This window comes from Prunus persica, chromosome G4 (genome assembly GCF_000346465.2).
Source record: "Prunus persica cultivar Lovell chromosome G4, Prunus_persica_NCBIv2, whole genome shotgun sequence".
Taxonomy (NCBI): domain Eukaryota; kingdom Viridiplantae; phylum Streptophyta; class Magnoliopsida; order Rosales; family Rosaceae; genus Prunus; species Prunus persica.
Genome location: NC_034012.1, coordinates 18223238 through 18244815, shown reverse-complemented (window position 1 = coordinate 18244815; position 21578 = coordinate 18223238). Strand labels below are relative to the sequence as shown.

General features: G+C 35.5%; 1 protein-coding gene across 1 annotated transcript; it reads right to left on the bottom strand.

The window, feature by feature from the left end:
* LOC18781055 (nuclear cap-binding protein subunit 1) lies at positions 1801-19457 on the bottom strand. The gene is made up of 19 exons (XM_007213595.2): positions 19132-19457; positions 18911-18970; positions 18210-18266; positions 16998-17069; positions 15504-15566; positions 14395-14571; positions 13496-13627; positions 12227-12293; positions 11895-12094; positions 11204-11274; positions 10070-10154; positions 7668-7736; positions 7430-7548; positions 6832-6970; positions 6187-6687; positions 5081-5380; positions 3846-4024; positions 2643-2754; positions 1801-2206 (listed from the first exon to the last, which is right to left on the bottom strand). Exons 1-19 carry the CDS (start codon positions 19213-19215, stop codon positions 2096-2098), a joined length of 2598 nt encoding a protein of 865 aa, XP_007213657.1. The 5' UTR covers positions 19216-19457; the 3' UTR covers positions 1801-2095.

Genomic DNA, 21578 nt, shown 5'->3' with positions numbered 1-21578 from the left:
TCCCAAGTTTCAAGATTCACATATCCAGACCAATCTAAATGCAATTGGTACAAACCCAGATGAATGAGCATGAATATTCAACAAAACCTAACCCAAAGAAATTAAAGCCAAAACGAATTTAACACAAACCCAAACAATCAAACTATAACCCATTTCACATAATCCCACTGATATTAAGAAAATAACCATCAACACTACCTTTTCGAGGTCGCAATCCACTAGAGCTTCAAGGTTGCAAGCAGCTATTCAGAAGACATAGCTAAAGGGAGGGGTTAGCGATTCCAAACAGAGAGCAAGAGATCGAATAGGGGAGAAAGAGACATAACGAAGGTAGAGAGAGAAACAGCTGCGCTATGAGAAAGAGAGCAAAGAGAGAGACAGAGAGTTGTGCTAGAGAGAGAGAGAGCCAAGAGAGACACAGAGAGCTGTGATAGACAGATACCAAAGAGAAAGAGAGCTGTGCCAGAGAGAGAGAGAGCTGTGTGAGCTAAGAGAGAACAAAATTTCTGAACTTGTAAAAAATCAGCAATAAGTGGACAATAATTTTATATTTATAGGTGATAGTTGTACAAAAATTGAGAAGGGGTGGTATTTTTAGTTAAAATTATGAAATGGGTGTCATTTTAAGCTATTTCCCTACAATTTTTTACTAGGATTTGCTTATGTATGCATGTTCTTGTTGGTTTGTCCTTTTACAATAACTAAATTGAAAAGTTACTGAAAGTTTACAAAACGCGAAACTGCTTTCTCTCACAACTGATTTCTCTCACAGCAAATCTGACAGCGATTATTTTCATAGCACAGCAATGTCAAACTGACCCTACCTACGTCATGCACCATCTTTTCTATTCTTTTTGCTATAGGTGCTTTGCAAAGCACAAGTAAATATATTTTTTTTCCGATTCTTTTCACTGTATACATTTAGCAACACACAAACATCCTTTTTTAATAATATATACATAGTTCTTTTCCTTGTAGGTATTTTGTAAAACACAAACACTTTTTGTTATTTGGGAATATTCAGTATTTGAATATGAACATTTTATTGTAAACCAGGAATTAAATTTAAAAAGAAGTAAAGTATTTATGACATAAAGAAGTAAAGTATTTATGATTCTCCAAATTAAAGAGTATGATTGGAGTTGAAATTTTTTAGAGAGCTTTCAAAATAGTTTTTTTGTGTGTTTTTAGCTAAATTTTAGCTAAGAAATAGGGAGCATGATTGTGGATGACAGAACCCATTTCTTAATTTTTCAATAGAAAAAATTGATGATTTAATTTTAAAAAACTTTCAAATAACAAAATTAATCTCCACAATTATTCCTCAAGATATATGCAATCTCTAAGGTCAACATTGTCATTTGGAAAGAAAATTTTTTTTGATGACATCCACAATTTTTTAGGGGAAATTTAATAGAACTTTTATGAAAGTAATGTGAAACTTCGAGGAGTGTTAAGCTAATTTCTAAAACCTTGAAGCTTTGTATTAACACCAAAAACCTCAAGGAGGGTTAATGTGCAGCCATAATTTACTTATTTATTTTAGTATTTTAATGAATTAATTTTGCATGTCTATCAAATTGTGATTTGAGAAAGAGGAATGTCACCTTTTTGCTGTTTACCAGTGAGAATATGAATGATACTTCATTTAATAACTATACTAAAATGGAATGGTCTTGAGGATTCTGCTCCAGCATCTGGAAGGCATTGGAAGCTTTGGTCAGGAAAGGGTTTGCCATAGCCATTCTAGTGTCGGCAAAACGAACAAAAAAATAATTTTTTTAAAAAAGAGAAAAACTAGAACATCCAAATAATGAGTATTTTAGCAAGAGCAAGTCCATTTCATATTGTAATTTGTAACAAAGTGCCCATTGGAAAGAATTTTCATAATACTAGCCTCTAATTAGTTGCTTTGGTTACATATCAACTAGATTGTACACGTATCTCCAACTAGACAAACAAATTACCTACTCTCATTATACATGCAGCAGCAGCAGAAGCTAGCCTCATCTCCTTCGAATCTATCAGGTTCCCGCATCGACATTTACATGCATTGTTGTTTTGTTTTCAGGGGAGGGGTAGGCGAGTTGAGGTTTCACAACCCATCAACTGGTCGACGAAGGCCACAATAAACCGCTTTCCGAATAAGAGGATGCACATCTTCTGTTAGAACCTCCGCGTCCAACTTCTCCATGTGAGGCCAAATCTGCCAGGCACATACACAAGGTCAGAGATTTAGTAGCAAAAAATTGCGAAAAATAACTTCCCATGCTGAGTTCAGAGGCTAGCATACAAGACTCCTTTTCATAGCTGGCAAATTCACTTGAATAAGTATTCAGCCTAATCCATGAAGTGAGAGGGCGAAATCCAGGGATTTGATTACTTATGGGCACATTGTTCATTCAGCCCATAATCAGTCAAATATTTCATAGAACTAGAAAATCTTGAGAATAAAATTATATGTTATTCCTTCTGTCACACATAACCTAGTGATATTCCATTGAAAACAAATGTAATACCAAAAAAGGGAGGCCGGAGGATGAAAACACAAAACTGATGAATTTAAGTTAGGTACAAAGTGAAACTTTCATTTTAAAAACAAAAACAAACAAAAAAGAATCACAAAAAGAATAAGTATTTACCTCAGAAGCATATTGCCTCGAGAAGGCCTTCAGGTAGCCTAAAGTCGATAGACACCACTGCTCTTTTTCACCTACATTATATACACTACTCATCCTCCCACCATTCAATTGGCTGCCAAAATTAAGAAAAACAAGTTAAATGCACTTTTACTTGAATAACACTTAATGTCAAGACAATTTATTAATTTTTATTGAAAACAAGATATGTTGTGAAAATAAAGGGCCCGCCAAAGCTATCAACTACCAAGGAGTGACAAAAGATACTTTACAATCAACTCAAAATTCCCTCTCACGCTACAAAGAGCATTGGCATAATGTTTAGACAAAAATGGCCATAACGAGGCATTCAGCCACTTGTCTGTACTCTGTATCAAAGAGAAACCTGTTGTCCTGAAGAAGCTCCACCTCCACCTTTTCAGAAAGTTTATAATCTTCACACGAAGAGGAGGTAATGGAGCATAGGGTCCTCCTTTTTAAAGCACATCAAGAATACTGATCTTCCCATGAAAAACCAACCAGGAAAGAATTTGGACTTGGTGGGTACACCAATCTTGCAAATCATCTCATCAAGTTTAAAACCTAACTCATTTGAATTTCTAGCATGGACTTAGAAAAACAATCACAGGAAGGGACCCCAGACCGCAAACTAGTCCAATATCACTAGATTCAAGAATATATGAATCCAAACAACAAAGTTGAAATCATGCAAAAGCTTTCTAACAGACAAGTTTCAAGAAAAGGGTTTATTTTTTATTTTTTAAAGGAATAGAAGGAAATGCATTGCAATTCAAGGGCCGATTAAAGTTAGAAAACAAAGACTGAAAAGATGATCCGTTGTCATGCCAAATGTTTTCTGGGAAACGAATGAATTTTTATCCCCAACGACATGTAAATAAACAAGAGAGATGGAAAACCATGATAGATGTATCTCCAAGAATAAAAAGAACCTCTCTCTACAATCAAGGAGTCTGGCCCATTCAAATCCATGCCGTATTTACAGTAACACAAGTAATCTTGCTCTTGAGGGACCCGACAACCATCTTCTTGACAACAGTTTCTCCTTTTCAATGAGTTTCCAATAATCCCATAATCTCTCCCCTCCCAAACAAGATCCTTCATCTCCTCTAACCTTCTAGTCAACATTCCTTTTACTTATATGTAATATAGGATTTTCTACCTTTTTTATTGAAGGGAAAAAGGTACCTTTTCTTAGGTCTTCCATTCTCATCGTCTACCTCCATTGCCGACGATTCTTCAACGTCGACTGCCATAGAATCTGCATGAATTGACTTCAATCCCTGCAATGTAACACATGTGGATGCACTTGGCAGGCGTTCTGTCAACACATTCAGGAAGTTTTTGTACAAGGAGAGGAACAATGCCTGCACATGAGAATCATGGTTAGTACAAGAAAAAGATGAGGAACTTTAAATCAAAGTGAGAGCCAAAATTGATTAACTAAAACACACAAAACTCCCAGGCAGTGAATTGTATTTCAAACGATGCCAGAAAATGTTTGGGAAAAAAAATTAGCAAATACGTTACTGCACTATTATGTATTTTTATTTCTAGTTTATAGGAGAAATGCATGTAATTTTATTGCTAACAAGAAAAACAACTTCGTTCGGCATTTATATCATTGCCATATTTTCATGATGCCAAGTCAATGAAGCAGATAAAATCAATCTACCCTTGTTTGGGGATATATTTATTTGTCACAAGAAAAACAACTTTGATGGATGGTTATGACAGTGCCATATTTTATGGGTGTCATTTCAGCGAAGCAGATAGAATCAATCTATCCTTGTTCCGGGGGTGGGGGTTTGGGGGGTTGGGGGGTTGCATGGAAGGGTAGGCAGTGAGCTGTTGTATGTCTGCAAAAACGTACCTTTTTTTTTTTTTTTTTGAAAAGGAAACAAAATTTATATAAAAAGAAGAGAGATACAACAGCGGCAAAGAAAGCCACAAAAGAAAGAAAGAACAAAAGCAAAGAGCAGAAACCAAAACCTAGACCCCTAAGTCACTAACAATGGCAAAAACGAAGGAGCAGAACAGAAGACAAAGACCCCTAGAACACAAACAAGGAAAAACCTCGAATGGTATTTTAGACCGAAAGGATTAACGAATGGCTGCAATCCAATCTAACCAAATAAGCCTAAAAGAACAATCTCTGAAAACTCTAGAGCTCGATGCCAATGTGATGAACATGATCTAACTTTCTCCCAGAGCTCTCCTGAGTTTCTGCCCAGAGTCATAAAAAATCAACCTATTTTGCTCCCTCTCGGAAGATAGTGTTTTTCAGAGAGAAGGGAATTATTACATATACCTACAAGACTAAAATATATCCACTTTATATGTATTGTGCGAAAAGTATTGCAACAGATGAAATTGGGGAAAGAGGTTTTACTGCTTTCCTTTTCTTTTTAAAAATTCGTTACCTCAAATTCATCAAGGGCTCGAGCTAGAAGAGCCTCCTTAGCCTCTAAAGATTCACGTACAGACAACTCCTCCTCCTTTGCCTTTTCAGCATACGATTTCAAGCGCTTCAGCCTCACAGGATTTTCCCCAAGAACAGGTTCACCATCCATAAGTGAAAGCTTTGATTCAGCAGCCACTAACTCTGCTTTTGCCGTTGCTGCAGCTTCTTCAGCTGATACAATACTCTTTTTCAGAGACAAAATCTCCTTCCTTAGATCACATACACGGTTATATGTCTTGCTAACTGTGTTTCTTAAAATCTGTTGGGCAGACAAATATATAAGCAATCAAAAAAGATAAAAGATGCATGCTTAGAGATTACATTAGTAGTACAAAAATAAAGAGAATTATACAAAATTGATGGTAAGAAAGGTGACGCTTAAGAGTTAATCGAGTATGATTTCAATCTGGTTGACTTAATCATTTCTTCAATTCATCGAGGCTAGAATACTACATGAATTAAGGGAAATCATTCCTGTGTGCATAATTAGTTGTAAAATCCACCCCATCAACATCTTACAAGGAAGAATCTGGAAAGCTCTAAAATTAGGAAGATCTCACGCAAAGTAAAATTACAACCACAGAAAAAAATTTGAGCAGATAAGAATGCAGGTTGAAACCAGAGCAAACTTACAAAAGTTTTGCTGTTTAAATCTCTTTTCTTTTTCCATTTTGGTAGGTCTACTGGTTTTAACAATCATCCAGATTTTCCACTAGAAAGTAGCATTATCTAGCATTTCCTATCTTGTCATGATGGTTTCGAATCAGACCAAATTTTAATGCTATCATTTTTGCTTCAATTTCCATTTTTTTGAGCACGTGTAGGTGGATAGTTGTTTTTACTTTCTCATAGTGGAAGCAATTGTATGAATTCGCATCATTTTCAAGTTCCTGTTCATATTGTTTTTATTTATTTTCTGATGTTGTAAATATTGAGCAATAAGGAAAAGTAGGACCTTGCAACACCAAGTACATGGAAACTCCATCATGGGCTCAAAACACAAATAGTTATAACAGCAGAGAAGACATGCTTAAGATTAATGCCATAGAAATGTTGTTGGCATACCTCCCATGGACGATCTGATAGATGAAACTGCTCAATGTTTGCTGGAGAAAAGACCCATCTGACAATGGCCAGATTAGATAAAAGTCGGTAGCCCATCATCCTATCTATTGCAACAGCACTCATTTGAGAATTGTTCCTCCAATAAGAATCAATCTCAGTTATCAGCATGACCTGCTTATCCTGGTCACCACATAGTTTTGCAATGACTTGACCATATCTCTCCAATACGGTAATCAAATGAGTGAAACTTTTAGATCCAATGTCGAGAAGAGTTTGCACAACCACATTGAGGGTACCTTCCATCCCATGAACAGGAAACACACTTTCCTCTATCCATACGATCATTTCACGGGCAGATGCCCTCCCTTTTACCATGGTTCTGAGGTCAACAGAAAGTGCATGTTGTCCATTTCCTTCACTGGTTTCTTCAACACTGAATTTGAAATTTGGTGCCCCCTTGGGAGGAAGCAACTCTGCTAAGCCAGGGGCATTCTCAATGCTCTGAAAGAAAAAGAAATAAGAAACTAAATTAGAAAAATTATAACCATGTGAAGCGTATGTGGAAATGTAATATCCTGAAAAACAATCAAAGTAAGAGCTTGTTTATGTCAAGGTCAATCCTTGGGCTTACGAATGACTTGGTACCTGCTTCACTTTGTCCCAGTAGGATAAACGAACTTCTCTCTCCAGAACCTCCTGAACAAATACACGTTGTGGGGCCCATTTTGGCAGGTCTAAGACATAAGCCCACTCTTCCCATGGCCAGATGAACTGAAAGTTTGATCTGCATGGTCAGGAAGGCAAATCAATGTGAACCAATCAATTTTGAAAATACACCAAACTGAATACAAAAATCATGCAAGAAAATAAAATTTCACTATATTTTCTAAAAATATTGGTAATAACTTCTCTGAAAAATTCAAACAAGATACCAGCTGCTTCAGCTAATAATGGCCTTGATAATTTGAGGACCTAGGATCAATCCCACCTCAGCTGAGACAGGAGTTTACAGAAGAGAGGCTGCTTCTGTAGCCTAAGGTCCAGACATGCATATAGAACAACCATAAATTAAGACATAACCTAGGGTGACATCAGTAACCTTTCAAGCAGCTTTCCAGCTAAAGTAATATACTTCAACAAGAGAATGTACAGAGGAGCAAGGTCCCAAAATGGCACGTGATAGGGAAATGAGAAGTATTCATCACATGGAAAAGCTAGTGGTACTGCTTATGGTGGAACTTACAAGTGGTGGGAAAACCAAAGGATGAGCCGCGTTCGACATTCCATATCTAAATCAGCTATTTTCTCGAATAGAGCTCGTACAGCACCAGCAACTACTGCAGGAAAGGCTCCAGGAAGAGCCTAAGAATTAAACTTCAAGTCAGACTGCTTTACAGACACAATAAAACTGACATCTACTTCCATTGACTCAGACAAAAGGACCAAGACACTAGATAAAATAATAGCATCCACATTATTACCTTACAGAGGTCGATAATAACTAGTGTGTAATACGTTGGCCTGAAAGGAGGTTGCGGTAGCATGAGTAACTGCAAGAATATTAAACGCATCATTTTGATTTCAATGAGAAAGGTTAAACTATACAAGTTTATCATGATGTAATCAAGGAAGAAATAGGTCCATAAAAGAAATAATGTCAAAGAATATGTAGAAAAGAACAGATTCAAAATCTAAAGCAACCATGCAGTAAGGGCCAATCTCCCAGGAGCATCAGTTCTAAACTTGCAAAGAGGAGGGGAATGGACATATTTTGTTTCAAGTCGATTTGGCATCCCAATAGGCAAAATATGCATATAATTCTATCTTAATCTATCAAACTTGCATTGACTCAGTGCAGTGGAAGTTATGGAATTCTGTTGCCCAAAGAATAAAAAAAGAAAAAAAGTGCTCTTTCTTTTCTAATTTGATGAAAAGTATATTAAACGCAAAACAGATCTAAAGTTCTAATTTGAATCTTATTCTCAAAACTCCAATTCTAAGCGAATGAATTCATTTGCTTAAATCCGAGTATGATCCATGTAGGACTAAAACCGAAACAAAGACAACCTATTTTTCTAGTCCTAGGCAAACCGTATGCAGCTTTGAAGATTTATCCTACAAAGGACTACTTGCTTATAACAGTAGAAAAAAACATATGGATCAAACAGAAGAAACAACTCCAATCATACAGCATATTGAACTCCTGACTCATGACTAACCCAAAAACTACCCATACACTGTGAAACTCATACTATCAATAAACTATACAGGTAATTACACACTTGGATAAAGTATAATTTGAAAGAGGGAAAAAAACAACTCATGATAAAATCAGCACTGTTTCTCATCTCCAGTTCGCAGATGACACTATTTTTTTCGTGGACGACAACGAATCATCTTCAGTAACATCCAAGCAGTGTTAAGTAACATCCCTTCTTTTTACTTATCTCTCTTCAAGATGCCCGCCAGTATTGCTGCCAAGGTGGAATTACTGATGCGCAACTTCTTATTGGAAGGAGTAGAGGAAGTTAGGAAAGCTCACCTTGTGAATTGGGAGAGGGTGTCCAGAAATAAAGAAGTAGGAGGGATTGGAATCGGATCCTTGAGAGAAAAAAACGAAGCCTTAAGGGCAAAATGGTTGTGGAGATTTCCAATTGAAACCAACGCTATGTGGCATAAAGTAATTAAGAGCAAATATGGACTTGATTCCAATGACTGGGATTCTAAATTGACAGTCACCGGTTCTTGCAGAAATCCTTGGCGAGATATTTCAAAGGGGTACAATACGTTTCTTCAGTGCTGCCGATTTTCAGTTGGAAATGGAGTTAAGGTTAGATTCTGGGAGGATCAGTGGTTGAAGGAAGGGTTATTGCGGGAATTATTTCCTAGATTGTTTTCCCTGTCTAGGAAAAAGGAAAAGTGCATTGTAGATTTTGTTATCGATGCCGCGACTCCTTCCAATTGGGATTTTGGTTTCAGAAGGAATTTGACAGAGGCGGAGATCACGGAAGTGGTATTACTCATGGACGTTCTAAGGGTGATACATCTAAATTACACGAAAGCAGACAAAAGAATTTGGGAGCTGGAGGATCATGGTTTGTTTTCGTACAAATCTTTCAGAGCTTTTATTTCGGCTAACAGCAATACAGATGTTTTCCCCCCTTTTGCCTCAGTTTGGAAGGCAAAGACTCCCCCGAAAGTCAAGTTCCTTATGTGGCTGATTGCGATTGGGAAAGTTAACACATGCGACCGTATTCAAAGGAGGAACCCGATGATGTGCCTATCTCCTCACTGGTGTGTGCTGTGCTAGTCGTGTGCAGAGACCATTGATCATTTATTTATTCACTGCCCATACTCATTAAGTCCATGGTGGAAATTGTTAAGTGAACTTGGAGTTACCTGGGTAATCCCTAAGGGCTGTCTTCAGCTTCTTAGCATTAAACTGACAGTTTTGGGAAGGGGAAAGAGAGCTCAAACTTTATGGGACTGTCTTGTTCATGCTATGTTCTGGAATTTATGGATGGAACGCAACAGCAGAATTTTTCAAGAGTATGATGGAGTAACTTATGAAGAACTCTGGAATAGAGTAAAATTTTGGCCCTCTTTTTGGGCATCTGTCACTGAACATTTTAAGAATTACCATTATCATATTATCTCGAGAGATATGAGCTGTCTTACGATAAGTTTACTTAGATGCTTTTTCTAGCTTTTTTTAGGGTGGTGTAGCTTCAGTGGTTTTCTTCTTGTTTCTAGTTTCCTGCTTTTGATTAAGTAGTGTTTGCTCTTGTTGTTTAGTCGAGGACCGTTTCCATTCAGAAAAAAACAAAAAAACAAAAAAATATATATCAGCACGGAAACACATGCAAAGGGTAATATATCTTACCTGAGAGAAAATTGTCTCTGCCATAAGATACTCGTATCGAAAGGGTACAGGTAGGCCAGCCATGTATGAAGCGCATTCCTTTCGACTAGCTTTGCATGAAGGAAGAAACAAATAGAATAAATATTAAGCCAAAATGTCAAACAATAAATAAATAAATAAAGAACCCTAAGTACAAGTAATCCAAAAGTAAAACTACAGTAAAACTACAGAGTTTTAATACCAGTCACCTGTACACACATTAATAAATACAAAAATGGTAAGATAACACCAAGTAAAATTACTACCAGATGTATTAGTATGTTTCCTAGAGAAGCAAAAAAATTGTGATAAACGTTTGAGTACAATATCTAATAAACAAGTATGATTAAGAGCATTTCCAAAACAAATCTGCTTGTTCTTGTGCATCCGTCCAGTTAGTTTCAATGTCTGAAATAGGCAAGAAAACAAACCCAACCCTTCCAGAAAATCTTCTAACTAAAATTACTAACATGGAACGCACAAATTATGCTTCTTTGCACCCAGTCAATGCCTTGCTACCACTGGCAGGATATGGACTAAAAGCAACAATGTAATTTGTTCAGGTTAACAAACAGTAATGACGAACAAATACATAGCAGCAAGCCTGCAACAGAATATAAAAACCACAACCTCTACTCACTACACGTGCATACATTAATTTTATAATGCCGCATAAAAATTATATCAATGGCTCTGAATAGTATACACAAATTGCATAAATTAAGCGGTTAGCCATCATACAATTTGGCTATCGCAATAGATGATGGATCCCATTATTTCATGTCCTACACTATGAACTAAATTATCTATCATTTTAAGACAAAGTGCTTCCTTTCCATGAAATGCATATATTTAGCAGTTAGCCATCATACAAGTTGGCTATACTATAGATGATACATCCCTTTTGAAAATATGAAAACACAAGACCACTAATTAAAAAATAAGCTCCATCTCAACCAACAGCATCTCTTTAAAAGGCCCAAAAAATAAAAGCAAAAAAAAAGAGAGGGCAGAACACAGTGATACTACAAATCATAAAGTTAACAAACGAATTCAAGTGAGCAAGCTAAAGAAAATTTAGTCATGTTTTTTATTAAGTCATTGAGAGGTACAAACCAGCCATTTAAGAAAAAAAGGACATCTAGCAGATACTCTTCCACAATGAAGCGATCCATGGGTTGCAGGTCCTGTCGTCATAAATGAAAAGCGAGAGACTTTCATGAACATCAATAACTAAAAGAAAAAATTTCGGTGACAGTCAATCACCAAATTAAAATTCTATGCAAAATTATAACGAGAAGTAAGTCACGATTAATTTCAAGAGTACACTTAAAGAAGCAGAAACACAAGAATGCAGTGGATATCATATAAGTTAGTAACTCCAAGTCGGTCAAATAAATAATAACGTAGAAATGACAATTATGTCAGATAGTATTTCCATTTAAAACTTATATTAAAGTCAGGAACTCTAGCAAACTGTAACAGTACCAGATGCCACCAACTTCTCAGCTCTGTTGTCATACATGCCCTTATCTAAACCGTGCCACTATTTAAAAACTTCTTCAGATAATTAGACTACATATTAAACAGATCTAAGAATGGTAATAAACACTAGGAACAAATTTCTTCAAGTATGCATCATGTAAATGGATTACAAAATAGTTTTAGAAACACTCAATAGTTTGAACATGAGCATTATACTATAAATCATCCAAGAGCTATTGCAAGAAGAAATTTCTTTTACTTGCATGCATTTGAAAATACTGGTTTACACATAAGAGAATTAAGTTCTTAGATTGCAAAGTACCTCAGTTTTACTTGCAGGAAATATATTCAGCCTTCGTATCCTTTGAGGATATATTAACTCTGCATCATGCTTTTGTTTACCACACGTTATACTAGAAATTGTTGAAGGCAGATCAGGTTGGTCAGGACAGCTGATGGGTCCAAACTCATGCGACTTTCCAGCAACTAGCTGTGCTTCAAATGAAAGGTGAGGTCTCGGAACTACCAAGTGATAACATAGAATTTGATCAAACAGTGAAATAAAAATCATGAGAAAACATAAGATAAAAACAAATGTTGATCAAACAATGAAGTTTTACTTTAAATGAAATTTGTGGGAAATTTGATCATTACCACTATCAAGTTTCCATCCATTGCTAGATAAAACTTGTATTCGGCCCCACAAATCTTCCAAGAAATCCTACCAGAAAAGATTAAGAAAAGAGCGATTAGGATAAAATTACATTACATGGTAAAAAAATGAAAAAGAGACAGGTTGACTAGCAATATGGAGCATGTTAAATGTATTGAAAGACAAGGAAAATTAAAGTTCAAGGACCACATAAAATAGCTATAGTGGCGTGGAGAACTCTTGGAAATGTAAGATTTGAGTGGCAAACAAAAATTTTAATAAAATTTTAATTCAAGGTACAATGCCGAATGAGTGAAGGAAAGGGAACATAGTACCAATTTATCTGTGTGTGTGTGTGTGTGTGTGTGTGTGTGTGTGAGAGAGAGAGAGAGAGAGAGAGAGAGAGAGAGAGAGAGAGTGTGTGTGTGACCAAATGTGGAAATTATAGAGGAATTAATTTGATGAGTTGCGTTATGAAAGTATGGGAAAAGGTCATATAACAAAGAAAATTAATGAAGGATATGATATTCAATAACTTAGAAAACAAAGCCTATGATAGAGGATCAAGAATATACTTTAAGTGGGCCCTACAAAGAAAATGAGTTCCAATTAATTATAATAAAGTTATTTGAAATAAATAATAACAAAACTAGAGTTTGATGCATGTGGAGGGATTCTAAGTCCGTATCAGCTTACAGTAAGTTGTAAGCCTGAAGAAATCTCATGGTGTATGTTATTTGGATGACATAGCATTGATGGACACTTCTAAAAAGTCACTTACCGAGAAAACTAGAAATATGGAGAACACAAGGAATCATAAGGTTTAGATATTAGAAGAATCAAAATGAAACATATGTAGTGAAGGTTCAATTAACATACAGAAAATTAAAAAGAAATACGTTAATAACAACTCATTAGCAAAAAATTACTCAAATAAATGATCTTCAATACTGAAGATCAATAATGCAAAACAACGATTAATAAAGTTCAAACAGGATGGCAAAACGGAAACATGTTACTAATATCCTTTTGATGAAAGGAATACAAAATAGATTAAAAGGGAAGTTCCACACAAGCATCACTAGGCCATCTCTAACACAATTTCAACTTCAGAGAGTGCAAATCACAGTCCATTCCTGCAGACCAGAAGCTAAGAAACTAAAAGGCCAACATTTTCTAGGATACTGGGATACATTCAAAAATGAATCACCAAATGATATTTTAAGTTTACAGAGAAAAGGGAATATGATGTCAAATTTAATAAGCTATACCTTATCATTAGGTTCTCTCACGTTCTCATCATCATCCTCAAAAGCAGACAACCCGGTGTCAGAAACACGCTTTCTTATGCTCAAATAAGCTTCAACACCAACCATAACTCTCTCAATTTCCTCAGGGACTTGCTGCAGAGAGACAATAACAAATCATGATTGATATATTTAAATTAATAATGAAACGGACAATAGAAAATGCAAGCCTAATGTTGAACCAAAGAGTAAAACAACTATGGCCTTGCCACCTATGAAGCTTGACCATGACTAAAGGGCCACTGTGTCAGATGTGCTTGAGAAACAGAAAGCCCTCTGACATAGCTACAACATGTGACAGTGAATAACCTTACGTGCCAGAATAAAAAAATCAACTTTTCAGGTTCAGATGGAGCACAAAACATCACAGAGACACCACTTAAGAACACAGTCAATTATTCCATTTTAAAAGTTCATGGCTGGAATGAAAATAAGACACATAATTTGTAAAGACTCAACTTTTTTATCGTTTCTGTTATGGCCAACTGAGGGAGAGAGATACAGACAGACAGACAGACAGACCAAAAGGAAAAAAAAACAGAGAGAGGGAGAAGAATTCGTAAATATTTACTGTACTTTTTAATGCTCAAAATAACTTTCTATTAGAGTATTTTACAATAAAAATGTATAGTAAGAAGGCACCAAATTATATCTTTAATAAGTTCTCAATAAATCATACTTTTAGCTACGGACCAAAACCTTAACAATTTATGAGGTCCATAAGCAGACATAAAATATAGGAATATTTCGAAAATTAAAAATTAAATGGAGTCACATAAGCTTTGTATTGTGAGAAATACATTGGCAACATGCTACCTAAGAGCAACTTTTTTTCTGTTAATCAAGCACCATTATAACAGTACCTCAGTGAGTTCTGCTCCTCCCCAAGGGAGACATGATAAAATACATGTTACATAAAAGTCAGCTCTCGATTGCCAGGAGGGATTCCCTTTCTCCTCATCAACTGTTGTTGCAGCTGATGATAATAATGTCTCAAAGACAACCACCAGAGAACTGGGATGGATAACTTTACTGCACATCTATAGATCAAGAAGAAAGTTACCATAAAGGAAAACATTATATCTTTAGTACGGCACTCATGCAGGAATACATGTGTATATATACATAAAGAGATTATATATATATATATATAAAGAAATGTTCTCTTGCCAGACTCTGAATCTGAAATATTGATCAGGTTGATTTTTGTCAGGATGTAAAGTCCAAATCACAATTTGGCCACCTATGTCTGCCAAGAGAACATCATACCTTGGCAGAAGGATGAATTGAGAATAGCCATTCAGGATGAGGAAAAGTGGTAGTAGGGGGAAGAGATTCTAAAGAGCAAAAATTATCAAGTGGTACTTGGAGGAGGGGAAAACCAAAACTTAATATGGGTGGAGATAATTGGGAAAGATATGATAGTGTTTCAGTTAAAATAATGTGGGTAGTAGAAATAGCTGTTGTTGAGTATAAACCTGGGTAGAAGTTCAATTTTATCATCGGTAAATATAAAAGCTAACACTTCGTTTATATGTCCTATTCTATTCATTGATGTAGGATATGGGTGAATGGAGTATTTAGGTAGTTTAGCGGAAGCGAAAACAATGGAAAACAGAAAATAGAACAAAAGGGAGTAGGAGATGAAGCTTTAGAATTATGTACCTTGTTCACGATCTCAATAACTTAAAAATTGTTTTCTTTCGCACCTTTTTTTAATAAAGAACTTCTAGAAACTGCAGCCAAGATACAATTGTATCTAAATGAAGAACCAAACATGGAAAGAAATCCTAAGTTTAAGTTGACAGCATATGAATGACAACCATCACATTTCGATCAATTGAAAGATTTCCCGAGTAAGTGAAGAAAGAACTAAGGCCTATGACAAATGAGATAAAATGTGGTTTTATTCTTGTGCTCTCAATCTCTTCCTGAATTTCATATCAGAGACCAGTAGCAACATGATACATACCATAACAGTCAGGAACCTCATCAAAAGACGAATCCTGTTGCAATTTCCAGAATCTAAGGCATCCTGGAAATCAAACACAAAGAACAAAAAAGATGAGATCGTTTTTAAAAAATTCATCAATAAAAACAATGAAGGATACATCAAAAGAAGATGAAAATAACCATCTAACAGTTTTTTATTTTCAAATATAGCATCATACACAAATAAAATAATCTCATTAACCTAATCAGTAAATGGGCAGCTCAAACCCCACTATTGCAATCGACTAATTCGTATCTCTCTTTTCAATAAGAAACCAAAGTACAACTTAATAGGACAAGATGTTCACTTGTTTTATCCCACTATTTCAATTCACTCGATCTTATCTCTTTCCTTTTGTTTATAAATAAGGAACCAACATAAATCGGCAGCTCAAATTGCATTATTACAAACCTTGGAGGATAAGATATCCCCTAAGGACGGAGCATATAAGTATCACACGATGAAAACAAATAATACAATCACAGCTATAATTCCTAAACAAAAGCAGCTTTCCAGTCTGAAAAGATTGCAAAGAACCAAATTTCCCAAAATTCAGTATGAATAAAATCCCGTAAAGATGCACAAAAACGAACTATATCCAATAACACTACCTGCCTCAGTCTTCACCCATAGATCTGTCAAACTACCCAAAATGCAGCCATCACTCCACATCACCCCTCTTCCCAGCACCCAAAACCTCGTGCCTCTCTCGCAAAGAAGAGGCAGAACACAATACTGGAACTACTGGGCAATGCAAAACTAAGTTATGCACACATTCCCCCTGAATTTTACACATAGTACATCAAAGGACAGAACGGCAAACAAAGATCTTCTCTTCTAAACCATATCACGAGTATTGACCTTTCCATGAGAAATAATCCAAACTAATACTCATGCCATTGTTAATCACACTCTGATACACGGGTCATGATTCATCCACCCGGTTTGGACTCCTGTCTCTTCAGAAGGTTATAGAGGTACTGTCCTACAGAACATATCATGTTCTTATTTCCAGGTATATGTTATTAGATTACAGAAAATGTATGATGCAAACTCAGGTTAATTCAAGATCACAGTCATCAACTAAGAGGGCACTTCCATTTAATCTAACAGTGGCAGGCTTGACCCCTTCTTCTTTTTTTATCACAGTCAAAGACAAATCCAAACTCAAAGTAATTAAACTCTTTTGGCAGTCCTTTCACAGACAGAAGATTCAAGCATTCTCTAATCATCAACAATAGCAGCAGCAATAATAAAAGAAAAATGAAGACAAAACAGCACAGGAAAAATATGCAAGGTATGCATTCTATGATGTACAGCGTCAATTAAAGAAAATAGATGTAATATTACATATGTCAGGTCAAAGATCGATCATTAAAACCAAGCAATATTTGGTAAATTTCTGAAACACCAGAGATAAAATTATTATAAGGAAACATATATGCAGATCATTTTAACCATGAACTCACTCACCTGAAAATTACTTTGAGTGTTCTCCACTACTTTCCTAACAAATTCCTCATTCTCCAAGTTTAACAGGCCAATCTGGAAGGGGGGAGAGAGAGTGAGAGAGAGTGAGAGAGAGTGAGTGACTGAATAAAGAACCTGAGGCATTAAACTAAACAGATGGTTATTTTAAGAAACAACTATAGCTCAAGAAATTAGAAGAAAAAAAAATACAAGAACAAGCATATTGTAAATGGTTATTTTAAGAAACAACTATAGCTCAAGAAATTAGAAGAAAAACAAATACAAGAACACGCATATTGTAAGTTATATGTTTTATAGACATGCAGACAGTAGACTCTGGGATAACTAATAATAGAAATTACAACTTACCATACACATGTGGTACAGAATAGGACACTCCTAATATACATTACATGAAACCAGTGCGCACTGCAGTTTTTGTTGTATTCTCTTCGATTTTTTGTTGTATTTTCACAGTATAGGAATCCACCATGTATGGTGCAACATGCACCACGCAACGAAGAACACTCCGGTGGAGCTAAAACCCTTCATTTAGATTTGTGCATCCACATGTTATTATTAACCTTTCCTTTTAGTCAAAAGGATCACTGAATACAATGCAATTAATCAAAAATTTCTTCAAAATGTATTTTTTTTTAAACCCCTACATTTCCAAATTAATGATGGCTGATTCAAGAACTAATAGTAAAGTTGTTCTTCAGCAACCAGTAATTCCAAACATTGCATCACCAAAGTCCAAAGCACTCTTCTGTATGCTTTGTTTCTGTAGTTTATGCTAACAATGTGATTGTGCTAATATAGTTAATGATCTGACAACTGCGTAGAACCCTTATGGTGCCCTAGATAAATACTTAAGAGTGACTATATATGTGGATCCTCATGTAATCAGAAATGGAACCTTCTAATTTAGTCAAAGTCAGTCTCAAGGCTTATTTAATAACATTCAAAGTTCAAACTTGTTGTCTAAGAAAAAGTTTATCTTTTAAATTTAACATGTTTACTACTAAAGAAACATTTATGCATATGTATACATAATGAGGAAGCCAAACAAACCATTCTTAAGTGAAGAAAAAAAAAACCCATTGCAAATGTAAATATTTATGTACATGCATTTGCATGCTATAGCGACGAAAGGAAAAACACCAGCAGAAATGAAAAATTAGAAAATTGTGCCAATGCAATTATACACCGTACCACTGTCCCATAAAGAGAAGTTTTGTGAGGTAATTGTTCGGCACACTGGAGAAGGAACTGTCAGGAGCAAAAGACAAAGTTAATGTGTATAACAGCAGAAGCACTTATGATGCAAAAACAACAACTATCTATGAGTATGTTATTCTTTCTCCAATTTCTATATTAAGGAGACAATTGTGTTGGATTTGAACGGAAAATATGAAGTTCTCTCCAGGAAAAGGAATAGCAAGCTGTTCTCTCTACTCTTTCTTTTCTTTTCCATTCCATTCCATTCTCATAAGTGGAAATGGTGGAAGACATGAGAAGTTTAAATTCTTCCCTTCTTTCATCTCTGGTGGTAAACGGAACACATTATCAACTGACCTATTTGTTTTGCAAAAGAATATATTTTTTTTTTTCTTTTTTTTTTTTTACTTTTTCGTCGGAGATGTTTAGATTTTATATTAAAACCAAAACCAGCAAAAGCTAAAAACCTCCACCCAACCTATATCCTAGCTCTGATTTTTTATTTTCACAAACTCGTACGAAAACTTAAAGACTTCATATTTCTCTTCTTTTTCATCAACATTTCTCTACATAATTACGATCAATAAAAGAAATTATTATAACCTAAATGCAGGGAGCTGGAGCTTGTACAATGTAAGTGTGCATTTACAAATGGATGTAGGAATGGAAAGATAACAAAATAAAATTAGCATTACTTGCGAAACTTCGTTGGGAGAGTGCTCCAGTTCTCGGCGAAGCACGCCAAAGCAAGTTTCCTGCAAATCCAAGACAATAATCAACAAACCAAACTACATAGAAATGAAAAAGGTTGAGAACATGAAGGAAAGTAGGGTTTTGAAACTCTTTAAAACACATATACATAGAGAGATAGAGAGAGAGAGAGAGAGAGAGAGAGAGAGAGAGAGGTGGTACGAACAATGTGTTCTTTGGGGTCGGAGGAGGTGCCATAGTCGGGAGATTTCTCGCCAATTCGAAGAAGAAGACTCTTCCAACTGCTCATCTTCTCTTCTTCTCTTACAGAGACAGAGAAAAAGAGCGATTTTCTTCAGACAAAATGAAAGAGAGACTGGTAGCAACTGAAGAAGGGAACTGAGCTTCAGCAAGAGAGGAAGAGGGAGAGGGGGAGAGAGAGAGCGCTACCAGGGTTTTATTTGGGAGCAGATTCGAACTTGAACCCTACTCCGAATCCCTTCGTCTGCCCGGCCCGCAAGGCCCGGTTCAGCACCATTGGGGTCAACTTTTGTTAAAATAAATCGCTTTTGTTCATTTAAATAAATTTTTCGGTGATTTTCACTTACTATTTTAAGGTTACCAAATTTTAGCTCAGAGTAACTTCACCCATTTGTCCTTTGTCATGGCAAGGGGGGAGGACAGCTACTTTTATGTGAATAGTGGCTGCCCTCGCAAAAAGTAATGCGTGTTTTCACCCGTTGCCATGGCAATCACTATTCACATAAGATATGAAGAAATGAATTTGTATAGAGTTTTGATGTGGGAAGTGAAAAATATGACTAAGTATTTATTTTTTAAAAATTCTGACATTTTTAGTATTTTTTTTAATTTTTTTTGTTGCTAACGTCAGCAAACTCAAGCTAGACTGAATGTTGGTTTTGCCTAAGGCCTAACCCAAGCTTGTGGAGCTCACCCTCAGCCCGAGCACCATTTGTCCACTAGAAGGCCGTTTTGGGCCTAACTCCCCCTTTGCCCGTGCAGGCTGGAGTTGCTCTTAGTAGATGATTTTTTTTAATGTGTTTGATCCCTTTTTTTTTTAGAATTTGATTAATTTGTTCCCTTTTTTTTTTGCTTGGGTAATTAGAAAAAAGAGAGGAGGCAAGAGAGAGAAAGATGGACTTTTTTTTTTTTTACTTCTAATTTTTTTTATATATAAATAATTTGTGGGCCTATCTACTAAGAGCATCTCCAAGAAAGATGTAAAATTCAAAATGTAAAATTTGATTTTGACTGCTGATGTTGCATCTGACATCCAGTATCCTATTCCAACTAATATGTCAATTTTATTCCCTATTTTATTGTAATTGGACCCACACATTAATGTGAAAGAGTAAAAAATTCAATTAAAGATAAAGACAACAGCTCTTGTTTTCATAGTGAGATGATACCCTCAAGTAAAAAAAAAATATTAAAACAAGAAATGACGCCTCATTTTGGTTGCTGTAAAAAATAACGTTGAGATGCCAGTCTTCAAATCCTTGTTAGCATTAACTCTTCAGTTGGAGCATTTTATGATGTCAAATTTTACCGTTAAAACTCCACCTGGCATATTAGCATATCGATTGGAGATGCTCTAACACGTCAGTAGTTAACAGACTTGTTAAAGAAAAGACTAACGGTAGTAGGTATGAAAGTTGTAGGAAAATCAACTTTGTGTATAGGACTGAGACGAAAACAATTTCATGTAGTAAATGCTGAAACTCGGTAAACTTCAAGGTAGTAATGTGAAAATTACCCTAATTTTTTCTTATGAGTGAAACAAATAAATATACTTCTAATTTGGTATCATACGCTTTTAAAATGATAGTTACTATGCTACAAGGATCTGTTTGGTTCAAGGTTTAGGAGTTTGAGAATGGATACCAATTGTGGATTCCCATATTTGATAAGTGTGTTATTGAAAATTCAATACCTAACTCATGGGTATACACTTCCCATGTAGGAGACAATTTCATTGAAAATGCAATACCTAACTCATGGTACACACTTCCCATGTTGGGGAGAATTTCATACCATTACTACTCAATCAACATACTTCAAATTTTTTTAATGTGTATATAACTCACTTTTTTGGACTTAGAAAGCTTGATGACTGAATACCTCAAAAAGTCAATAATTGTCGGGACTTGATTCTAATCAACCCAGCCAGAAAGTTGCTTAACTACAATTTTTACCATCTTAATGTGTAACCCAAAAGAATTGATAGATGATTAATGCTACATATATTATAATCAATAGTCACATATATCTCCTTGATACTTTCTCTATAAGACCTAAGAAGGTATCGAGAATACCGGCACTTATCTTCTTCAGAAGCCAACATATTGATCATGTCTCAACCAATGACAGCAAAACAACCAACAAGAGACATCTCATCTTCAAACATGTTAACTCCTTTATTTTCATGATATGTGGGTTCAACACAATATACAATATATTGCAAAACGAAACAATTAAGACTATTCAGAATGTCAATGCATATGAAAATGATAAGAAAAGAAAGAATAAAACCAAGAGATAGGTAATTGTGTGCACATATTTGCATAAATTAAAAGACTGAATGTTTATATTTCTTTATGGGCTGACTTTTCAAGAAAATATAATCCCTTCTCAGACAAAAAAAATTCATTA

Excerpts from the sequence above, each read along its gene's own strand:
- LOC18781055 (XM_007213595.2), bottom strand. The coding sequence starts at position 19,215 with ATGAGCAGTTGGAAGAGTCTTCTTCTTCGAATTGGCGAGAAATCTCCC. Across the intron at positions 11,275-11,894 it reads TTCCTGCAAGTAAAACTGAG|GACCTGCAACCCATGGATCG; the intron begins GTACTTTGCAAT and ends TTATGACGACAG. Across the intron at positions 2,755-3,845 it reads AATGGAAGACCTAAGAAAAG|CCAATTGAATGGTGGGAGGA; the intron begins GTACCTTTTTCC and ends TAATTTTGGCAG.